General features: G+C 36.6%; 1 protein-coding gene across 3 annotated transcripts; it reads right to left on the bottom strand.

Moving 5' to 3' along the window:
• Window positions 1–582: 582 nt before the first annotated feature.
• On the bottom strand, window positions 583–10936 carry AKNAD1 (AKNA domain containing 1). 3 transcript variants are annotated; one of them, XM_057364270.1, is made up of 15 exons: window positions 10701–10936; window positions 9001–10147; window positions 8246–8305; window positions 7822–7936; window positions 7568–7719; window positions 7405–7464; window positions 6791–6924; window positions 6316–6442; window positions 5503–5663; window positions 4204–4283; window positions 3909–4028; window positions 3713–3823; window positions 2960–3041; window positions 2023–2170; window positions 583–1397 (listed from the first exon to the last, which is right to left on the bottom strand). In XM_057364270.1, exons 2-15 carry the CDS (start codon window positions 10069–10071, stop codon window positions 1278–1280), a joined length of 2541 nt encoding a protein of 846 aa, XP_057220253.1. In that variant the 5' UTR covers window positions 10072–10147; window positions 10701–10936; the 3' UTR covers window positions 583–1277. The 3 variants fall into 3 exon arrangements, with proteins under 3 accessions (XP_057220253.1, XP_057220254.1, XP_057220255.1); XM_057364271.1 differs by lacking the exon at window positions 8246–8305 and having other exon boundaries at window positions 10701–10935; XM_057364272.1 differs by lacking the exons at window positions 6316–6442; window positions 6791–6924.
• Window positions 10937–11116: the final 180 nt, after the last annotated feature.

Raw genomic sequence — 11116 nt, 5'->3', positions numbered from 1 at the left:
ATTATAAGAGTATTTGTTTTTTGTTTTGTTGCTTTAGTTTTTTCTCTTTTATTTTGCCTTCAGGTTAACTAATATGTAAAGAGARTATTTTTGGCAAATAGTGGGGACGTTCTAAATATTAAACTAAATAAAGAAAAACATAATAAGCAGAGACAACTAAAATTATAAGGATATGCAGTAAGAGGCTAAGGAGGAAAAGAGTTGAATGGTATTGCTGGCTGTGAGCTGTGGARGCAGCTCTGAAAAAAAGTCATTGATTCAGGCTAGTGAGTAAGTGGCACATGGTGTGAGTTTAGCAATCACTGCTTCTGTTAACAGAGTCTGGATTATTTCTGCATCCACCACTGATGAAAATGCTCAGGTTTGCCTGGAAATTACTGTCCTTTTTAAGGAATGCACTGACACTTCTAATTTGTTTTTCATTGTTTTTCATCTAATTTGTTTTTTTCATCCTTACATACTTCGGCTTCAGTCAATAGCATCCCTGATAATAGAAGTCTGTTAACTGTCTCCTTGGTTTTAATCACTGCAGTTCAATGGATGTTAGAAGGAAAATTATAGATGACTTTTCCTTAAGCCCACTTAATTTCTATGGTGTTTTAAAATTTTCCAACCTACTTACCATCTGCTAAAATCTCAAAGCCACGTTAGGGGCATCACATTGAAGGAACCTATTTAATTGTTACAAATACACAAACAACAAATGGTGTAACTCAGTCATTGTAACATGCAAGGAAGTTTCTTAAAAACAAACACCTCTCAATGTCAGGCACTCTAAAACCAAATAATTATGAATGTTGGCTATGACTTGGCACGTTAGCATGATGTTTGTGTCCAGATGTCTCAGGTACAAGAGGCTGTTTTCTTTTGGTGTGCTTAGGCAGCTGCTGTTCAAGCGTGGGAAGAAATGATCTGTAKTAATGACTGAGATTTATTCTCACACTTGGGAGGTGGGGAGAATCAAAGTCAGGAAGTTGATTTTGCTTGTTTCAGCCAGTTTTTATTAAGCTATATTAAGTGAATACTTWAAGAGGGTATCTGTACACAGTAGTGAGGATTTGCCAACCCACTAAAGATTTCCAATAGAGTTAATACCTTGTTTTACAGTTCTAAGTGTAAACGTGGAATGCCTATATACTCTGCTTTGTACCAATAGGTACAGAACAGCTGACAAAGTTAGCTGGCTTTTTGATGTTTGAATTAACYGTTTTATTTTTGTAGAGATACCAACACTTCAGTATGAACCAGCTGAACAATATAGGATTTGAATTAGGTAATTAAAACTGTTGTCTTTTAACTTTAGCTAGATCTTCTGAAACTGCTTGTACCATTCGTTCTGTAGCTTTCTTCAAACTGTTTGCTGTGTGGATGGCATGATCCAGCATAGAACTTAAAATCTGTTGGAATTAATAAAATGTGGCCTTGTTAATAGTGAAGGCAAAAGTACACATAGGTGTTGGAAAAGGTGTTGTTTAAAGTTTTGTGCATGATTTTCGTTCTGAATATGTGTTGAGAAGTAAAAACTGAGTCATGTGATAGATTGCTCCAGGATTCAAGTTGGAAGGATCTGTTACTTATTTCTCTCTTTGACTGTGTATTCATTTGAACTGAGGGATATTTACACCTTTCTGAGGTATCTGCTCCAGTGTGGTGCATGGTTTTGATTTTGAGGCGGCTTTCTTGAGGTTCTGATAGTGATTTCTGTAGCTACACTTTGTTTCAGTATTTGGAACATAACTCTAGAGACAAGATCCAGTGCTGTTTTTCAGTCTGTTTCACCATTTATACAGGGACTGAGTTGCATAACAAGTGTGTACATATCTATATGAAGTAATACACTAATACATAAGCTAAAATGCTTGGGTTTTGAACYCCCTCTTGTCTCACCCTCAAATGGTCTACACATGCTTAGATTGTAGTAATCTGCTTGCTAAGAATGGGATGTTCAACAGTGCCATAATGTAGGGAGGTAATCCTTTCAAGGAAGTTGTGTGGCTTTTAATTTTCACTCTAAAGTCTTACATTTGCATAGGAATCATTGGCACTTCTGTTTCTGATGTTGATTGCAGATTTGCTTCGGGCACATTTCTTACTGGGTACGTATTGATGTGAAAGGATAATTTTATCACATGTGCTTGAACAGCAGGTTTTGGCAGCCTCAAAGGATTTCCTAAAGATAYATAGAATAAAATACAAACAATTTAAGTAAAAAAAAAAAAATCTGAACTATGAATTACATACATATACCTTGATACCACTTGGTTGCGAGTTAATTTTACRGTGAGTAGAATTTTCCATTGAATTGTAAAGCACAGTCCATCATTATTTGTGTTCCATCTGTATTGCAGTAAGACASAAATTGTCCTAGGATGCAAAGTAAGGAAATTTCTCATAATAGCAGCACTCTTTTGCTGCTGTAACTTTCTCTCACAGTGTTCTATGCCACTAATTCGCAAGTGCAGCTGCTCTACTTCGAGGCAATTACCGCTATTGAGTAAAGCTGTCAAAAAATACAGACAAAACTTGTTTCCATTTCAGCCTAGTCTGTGATTTCTGTCTCGCAGTGTAATTTAATGTTAACAACAATTAAAAGTACTATTCTTACCTATAGAGAAATAGTTGGTAACAAACAAAGCTAAATTCTAATAACACAGCCCTGCTTTTGAATCTTTGAATGGGAACATCCTCTTAGAGTGAAATTTTTTTGATTACTAAATGTGTCAGATAAAGAAGTTACATTTTTACTCTTCATTAAATTAGAAGGAGTGAAGAACKATGCTAAGAATTGTTTACCCATGTCCTGAGAGTAAATATTTTAATTTCACCCAAGAGTGAAATTCTGATATACAACATGCACTGCAAAGCATAAAACATTCTTCCTGTTTATGATACTAGTGTGTGTTTCCCGAATGCTGACTCTTCAACAGTGTTGTACTACACAGTTACTGCTACAGTTTACCTCTCACAAAGTCTGGTTACAACTTCACATGGCTGTTTGGTTTTTTGAGCCTTTTGAGTGGAGATTCTCTTCCGTGAATAAGCTGGAGTTGTTGAGGCCATGTTTAAAACAAAGAAAAAAAGGTAATTTTCTGTGTATTTTAACTTCTTTTTTCTCTTTAGCATAAATAGTAGACCAAGTAATTATCGTTGCTGAATAAAACTTGAATAAATTAAGTTTTTTGTAAATGAGGACAGATACTTTGACTTATAGTTTCACGGAATTGCTAGACAAGTAGCTAATTTATACTTTCTTCTCAAAGAAATTTAGTATTTTTCTTTAAGCAATTTTTTTCTTATGCTGGAGACAGAGAGTCTACGTAGGTTTAAAAGGTAGATGTTCAGATGTTCAACATTTAATTTTTTTTTAATTAGGCTTTCCTTGGTTTTGCTGCATGTCACGTTAGGTAATGGCTGGAACTATAAAAGTTAGCACAGTAATGCCTAATTTTTGTATTCTTTCATGTGGCTCTGCAAAATTGAGATATACCTGCCATAAATGAAATATGAATGGGATTCCTCTCATAAAGAACCAGGGAAGGTTAAAGCTGTCATCCAGGGAGATTAAACTTGACCAGGTGTGTAAAAGCTGAATTTGCAATGCTAATGACTGCTTATAGTAAATTAAATTTGGCCTTGTATGTGCAGCATGGCTTTCCACCCCTTAAAACCTACTCTGTGTTTGTTAATTATTTCAGTAGCATATCATACTTACAGGATGAACCAGGACTTTTATTTCTACATAGAGTGCAAGACTGAACAGACTCTTTGTAATTCCTGAGTTTTACTTGATCTCTTCTTCCCCTGGGGCATCTGCATCTAAATCCTGCGAACAGAGACATGTTGTTTAGAAAAATTAACTATAAAGAAATGTTTCTTTATAGATGTTAATATTTTTGCAATCATGTTACCTCTTCTTTCTCCACATAATCTCATATTTAAGGATTTGTAACTTAGAGTGTCACAGCTGACCAGGTTGTTGCTTTGTGAATCGTAAGAATYATAGGCTGAGAAGTCTTCTGGATCACTGCCTAGAATTCAGAAAGTAAGTTAAAAGGGTCTGAAATATTAGAAACTTTGGTTACTGTACTCAGGTAATTATTTGGCTTTCAGCACCATAATAGACATGAAAGGAATGTATTTCCTCACAGGATTCCGTGGCAGGTTTAAGCACGGTTCTGACCTTTGTATGCCATTGTGACTTACTCAGGTTGGTATCTGATAAATCAGTTGGTTTTCTTCGCATGAAGAGTGAAGATGTTCCAGTTTTTCTTTCCTGGGTATTTCTTTAAGCATGAAAACAGAATATTTAAATTGTATCTTAATATTTCTRTGAGACTTATAAGCACCTTATATTAATGATTAATCACTTCTCAGTTGAGAAAAAATCAGTTTTATTCCCAGAAAGAACTTTACATGTATCAGTTATCTGAAAAGGTGGTAAGCAGAAATTAAAATTAATAGTTAACCAATTGCAAAATAAGRAATCCTTCAGTTAAAGGACACATTCTGACAAAAGCACCCTGATTTACCATAGCTGTTAAAAGTGCTGTGAGGTCTTGATAATCCTGTATTTCAACAGTAAAGCAGTATGAAATCTTAGATATATCCATCAGTTACCACTGAGAGTTGTGCTTCGATAAAAACATACWTTAAATATTATTTTGTTTTTAACACTAAGCTGTTATTAAGGCTTTAATTTAATGCCTTTAGATAATTAGAGGAATATTTGAGATGTATCTTCTGAGAGAACAGGAACAACAACAAACTCCTTGTTTGAGTTATTTGATGTGTATTTTTAACTTGGAGTATACAGGGTCATCAAGTTTATTTGGAAAATTTTCTGCCCATTCATAAACATAATGATCAGAAGATTTAACTAATATTCTTTCAATGACAGAGAAAAACGTGGAAGCTAGGCTGGTTTTACTAGACAACTATTATCATCTACCCTGTAAAATAATCTTATGATGGTTTTATAGTAATATGACTGTGTTCTGTGCTGCATGCATTCATTTCCCAGAACTTCRTTCAGTTCTCTTTTTTTAAACTGTAGATTGGTTAARGGGAGACCATTTATTTTATTTTTCTAAAAAAATACTTCCGAGGAGAGTGGAGATGGTATGTAYGGTTTTCACAAGGTTTTTATTGTTAATTATGTAAGTATCTGCATCCCTTCCTTCTCTTGTTTAATTAAAAATGCCACAAAAATATTGGCAAATAATCTTTTACTAGCATTTGGTCTAGCCATTCACGGCCTGAATTCATGTGGCTGTCATGACTTTTATAMAGAAGTATGATTTAAGTCCTAGGTGAAAATGATGGTAGTGTTTTGGCTTCCGGAAATACTTTGGATATATAGTTAYAGAATTCTGTACAAGTTTTATTCTGGAAATATTCCTGGTTTTTTTCAGAGATTTCAGTCATCCCAATTTTCTTATTCAGCAAATAATTTCCATATATTTTTATAAAAACTTCAACAGCTGTTTCAAAGTTTTCACTTACATATGAAGACAAAGATGGCACTTTTTGCCTTCTGAAGAAAGCTGATTTGTTGGTGGGATTATATCAGTTGTCTGACTTCTTTCTCCCTCATGGTTCTTGTGAAGAAATGGAGTTTCAGTTCCTCTTCGCGGAGGATCAGCAATGCTTGAAACTACCGAGCTCTGTACAAAGTAACAACAGCACAGACACAGGCAAATGCGGTCCATGCACAGCAAGGACACGACTCATACCGAACAGCACCTCCTGAGGTTCTCCTAACATTTTTCTCTGAAGTCCAAGTTATCTAAAATATTGATTATGAAAGCATTTGTTGAGACTTGCAGATTTGTGGAACGTTACAGTAGGATCTTTTTTGGGGCAGGGCATATGTGTATTTATGATCTGGGACAAAATATTACCATTCTTAGCAGTAAACTCAATTTTCTATAGCACAAYACTGTTTGCTCTTCTAGTAATTCTGTATCTTAAGGATCTTTGACAAAGTAATCTTTCCTCCCACTAAATGATAGTGATTAATTCCCCAAAACAAAGCAGCTTTGTAGAAGTTAAATTAGCTACTCCTGTTTTCTTACTGTGAAATAAATGCTTTCGAAACTGGAACTAAGAACATTCAGTTGTGTTTTTATACTTATGTTTCAGTTAATGACATATTATGAAGTTAATATTTCATTAAAAATATTGTCTTTTGAAGTAACATGCTATCTAAAGCTACGTACTCTTACTGGAGAACAGACAATCACACCACTGCACTAAGGCTCTTGAGACTTGTATCAGTAAAACAGAATAATTGTAGTCTGCAGTAAACTCAGTTACCTCACAAAAAGACTGGGCAGATTCATAGGAAGTCAGCAAAGATGACAGGCTGCCTTTGCTGTCATCCATTTGTTCTTGAATGTCTTCAAGGAGCATGCCAAGTCTGAATATTCCTCCTTCCACCCTTCTAAATCCAATCACAATCCACAGTTAATTAAAACTGTATAAACTGATCTTTTATTTCTTATGATGATAACCATAGTGGACATTGCAGTACATTTCCAATAGAAAAAAAAGAAAATTTATGGAGTCAGCAGAGTCCCTTGTAAGTATTTAAATTAATCCAATAGACTYCCCAATTACAAGTAGGATATGTAAAGCCCAAGATGAATTTTGGCCAAATAACTTTCAGTTTACCACATTAAGATAGTATTTTCACTTCAGGAGAACTCTAATGAATAATTGAAGTGAAAGGTTTGAAACACTAAGAATAGAGAACACATACTGATGTACTACTTAGCACTTATCTTCTAACCTCTCAGGATCAAACTCTCCAAGGTTGATAGGCTTGTCCTTGTAGTTGTGCAGCTGTAAGTTGTGGTGCTTTTCTCTAGCTGTTAAGTAATTCCTTTCCAAGGCATCAAGGTATCTTTTCAGTTGATTTAATGCCTTCATCAATAAGAAATAATTCAATACAAAATGTCATGATAATTTAGCTTATACAGCTATCAGTATGTCTTATTATGTAAGCCAGATGCTATTTGCAGTGCTGTTGGTAAGAATTTTGGTAGTTCTCTGAATTGAAACAGGACTGCACATTATATATTCACCTACTTCTCTGTGCTGCTCTATTATGTCCAAGTAAAATAATAAATTATTCCTGAACTGATACCCTACATGTCAAAATCCCTAACTTACATGGCAACTTCAAGCCTTTTATTAATAGTTTTAAGTTGGAATCCTTAAAAAACTGAAGAATTCATCCACCTACTGAAGACCTGCATTTTTGCTTCTTAAGCCTTCAGTCTGAATGGAGAAGAAGAGTAAACATCCATCTAAGGTAAACATCAAGTATCTTGCCAGAAAACTGTGAGTCTACAGCCATTTAAAGTGCATTTCAGATAGCTCAAAATACATAAGTCAATTTACCTGATATTTGTCTTGTGAAAACAATGTTTCCTGGGTCATATGGTTAGAGAAGTCTTCCACCTTCAAGACAAAATATTAGATGTTAATGATATTTATACAAACATGCAAGTGAATATGGAATTTGAGCATCAGTGCAAAGTATATATTGAAACAGAGCTCTTACTTTTTTAGTCAGTTGATCTGTCTGATCCTTTAGTATTTGAGACATCTTTTCTCCTAGTGTTAGTTCTGCCAGGGAAYCAGTAGGATTTAGACACTGTGCATCTACTGTTCCTGCTGCTGGTAGTGCTGATGCTGCTGTTCCAGGCTGCACTCCTATGTAATACAAGGTAAGATCAATCAATTGCAATTTCTGCCCAAAAGTGTAATCAAATTACATTAAATAGTCATTTGCATAGTTACTGTAATGTTACTTACTTGCTTTAGGCAAACCATGTGTAGGTTGTACAGGGATAGGAGCCTGTAATGTGATGACATCAGGTGGTGTCCCAGTGTCTCCTGAGAAAATGGCAAAGTCTGACTGAGGAAGTATCTGTTAAAATGAGAACCTTTGTTATAGATACAATGTATAGAATACTTGTGGACCTAGACAAAAAACTTAAAATACAAAATATTAATGAAATGTTTATTATAACAGTACCATTTAATTTTCGCAGTTGATAATAAGGTGTATATGGTGTCTCATTGTATAAATTAAATATTTCCACTTTGTGTTGTGAAAATATAGAGGATTTGTATGAATGGGAAATAAAATATGAAGGCRACAAAATAGTTTTAGGGGATAGTCATAGTCCAAGACATAAAAAAGAATGACTTTAAAAAGACAAGTTGGGAAATTTACCTTAGGATTAAATCTCAGATGATCAATATGATTCTGGGTGTCAGCATGCTGTGTCAGCATCTCATTTGCAGCCAGGAAATAATAGGGAAAACTATTAAAACTTGTATCTCAAGCCATTTACTAAGATGTAAATCTAGGAATGGTATTAAGAATCTGTAAAGCTCTGTGAGTGAGCTCCATGTCAGGGCATGAAATTGAGCAGCAGTTATCTAATTACTAACAAGCTTTAAAAKAAATTCACTACAGTAAGAGAAATATTGTTGTCAAAAAATCCCTTAAAAAGAATTGACTTGTCAATAAATAYGTCTCAGTAGTTGAAGAGTGTTAGATGTCAAAAAAGGCAAAGATGTCTTAACATAAACACAATATAAAAGCATAACATTGCTCTTAAAAATACATTTGAAGTATTTTTTGTGAATTTAAACATTTAAATATAACACTAAAACCAACAATTTATAGTGAATTTCCTAATGATTTGATAGGATGCTTTATCATCACAAACAATATTTCAGTGTTAAATACCAGAGTATTAAATAGCCTTTAACATAAAAAGCCTTTAAATAATTGATGACAGTTCTGTATAAAGTCAGTCCCACAAAACTTTGTGAAAGCAGTTTTTGAAACAAGTGATGTATTCACTGACACCTACAGAGTGCCTACATGAACTAGTCATATCAGATTTTATGAGACACAGGATATCTTTGAAGAATAAACCACTCTTACCCAGTATGAATTTCTTCAAGCATCTTAATTACCTGTAGCTGTTGCAGCAGTTCTGAAACACTCATTTCTTCYTGGTTCTCTACTTCAGCAGAATTGAAGTAATTYTTATTTTCCAGAATGTTGTTCACAGTTACTGATTTACTTAGCAAAATAGGGAAGGGTTTTGCTCTCCCAGTTGAAGGAACTGAGTTAATATTGTCAGTTCTTTTTGGTACTTTAACTTCTGAAGTAACTTCAGAGAAGTCAGGAAGACAATAGTGAGCTTGCCCTCGGCCATATTTGAGCTCACAAGGTGAAACTGTAAACAGGGCTCTCTCATCTTTCACGTTTTGAAAGGTGTGTGTATCTTCAGTCTCATTAATCAATTGTGAATATTCTTGTCTGCACCCACATTTACCAGAAGAAAAAATAGGTTTCTTTGGAACAGATCYATTTTCATTAAATGAGTTTTCGTTTTTGTCCCCAGTTTTTACTTCCCTGTGCTTTTCTAAGGGGTACTCGTCAGAGCTCGTGTCCCATTGTTCATGCACTGAAAGGCCTTTGATGCGTTCTGAAGGCTCAGGTTTGCTCCCAGTGTCATCGACACTTTCAGTAAAGGATGTCTCTGGTATCGTYTCACATTCAATTAGGTGGCATGTGCTTAGTAACTCTCCCCTAGGAAAATGACGCAGGAGGACACTGGACATTTTGGAGGTAGTTATATGTTCTTTGCTACAACTACCAACAGGTAATTCCTTCTTGAAGGAAGCTTCACTTCCAGGCATTTCAGCTGAAACACCAGTTGTTCCTCTGGTGCCTCGGTCGTGACTGGAGAATTCTTCAGACTGTGGATGAGTTTCATAATTGGCTGCTGTTTTTATGTTTTTGTTATCTTCAGAACAGGCTAAGTTTAAAATACCAGAAATATATTTTGTACAAGTACAGTCATTGAAGTTATCTGAATTAATGCTGTATTTACACCTTGTTYCTGTATCTCCATCATGAACTAAGTCATCTTGTTCCTCTTCAGTTGCATCTGTGCTAYAGACTAATGCATCTGAAAATGAATTATTCATTTGGGCTTTCATCCAGTCTGACAGTTTGCACTTTTCTGTAGTCTCCATATCCAGTTWATGTAGAATATGAATGCCATTGTTTTGTCGTTGTGGATAGAACTTTTATTATTGCATGGATCAAAATCTGGAATATAGGAGTAATAATTATTTTATACTTAAATACACATGGGACTAATGCTTAGTTATCTATATACTTAATATTTAATTATCTACCTACTGTGGCTTTTTTAGAACAATAACGCTTAGTTATCTACCTACTTAATATTTAATTATCTACCTACTGTGGCTTTTTTAGAACAATAGTACTGACATGAATGCTTCCATATTTGCGCTAGTGTAAGTCTACATTACTTTTGGAGCAAATAGGAAGACACAAATTACAAAAGCGTCGGGAACAGGAGCTGCTGCCAGGTACCTGTCCTTGCTCATAAATCCTGCTGTGGTGGCAAAACCAAAAAAACTCGGTAACAGAGCCACGAGTGGTGCTAGAGTTCAACCTCAGGCTAAAAAACCCAAATAAAACCCTCAACCCCTTTCCCACCTTTCCATCACCASTCTACAGCATTTCTTTAGTTTATGCTCTAGAGAAAGATCACTTTTTTTCCCCCAATTCTGGTTCCCGTCCATCAGATAAAGTACAATTAATKAGCAGTGCACTATAGAATGCGTTGTTTCACCTTATCTGCAGTCGCTCGAGGCGGCAGAAGCGAACTCGCAGCCTCGCTTTCCTACGGGCACCAGTGCAGCAGCGGGGCCGTGCCATCCCCGTTGGCGGGGACAGCGTGGTTGTGCCGCAGGGGCCGGGCCGCTGTGCCTCATTGTCCCGGCCCTCCCCCGGGCCCGCGCTGGGACCGGCGGGCACACGATGCCGGGCGGTGTCGCGGTGCCGCCCCGAGCGGTGCCCGCTCCGCCCGCTCCTCCCGGCCCCGCCCCCGCCCCGCGCCGCCATTGGTCCGTGCGGATGATGCGGCCGTTGGCGGCCGCGCCCCGGAGCCGAGCGCGCGCGGCGGCGATTGGCGGCTTCCAGGAGCGGCTGCGCGTGGGCGGGCGGGCCCCACCGCCCCTCAGAGCCCCGCTCGGCCCCGCCGGCCCG

This window comes from Malurus melanocephalus, unplaced genomic scaffold (genome assembly GCF_030028575.1).
Source record: "Malurus melanocephalus ecotype Western Australia unplaced genomic scaffold, MMel_1.1 scaffold_37, whole genome shotgun sequence".
NCBI classification, from domain to species: domain Eukaryota; kingdom Metazoa; phylum Chordata; class Aves; order Passeriformes; family Maluridae; genus Malurus; species Malurus melanocephalus.
This window is presented reverse-complemented; position numbering and strand designations above follow the sequence as displayed.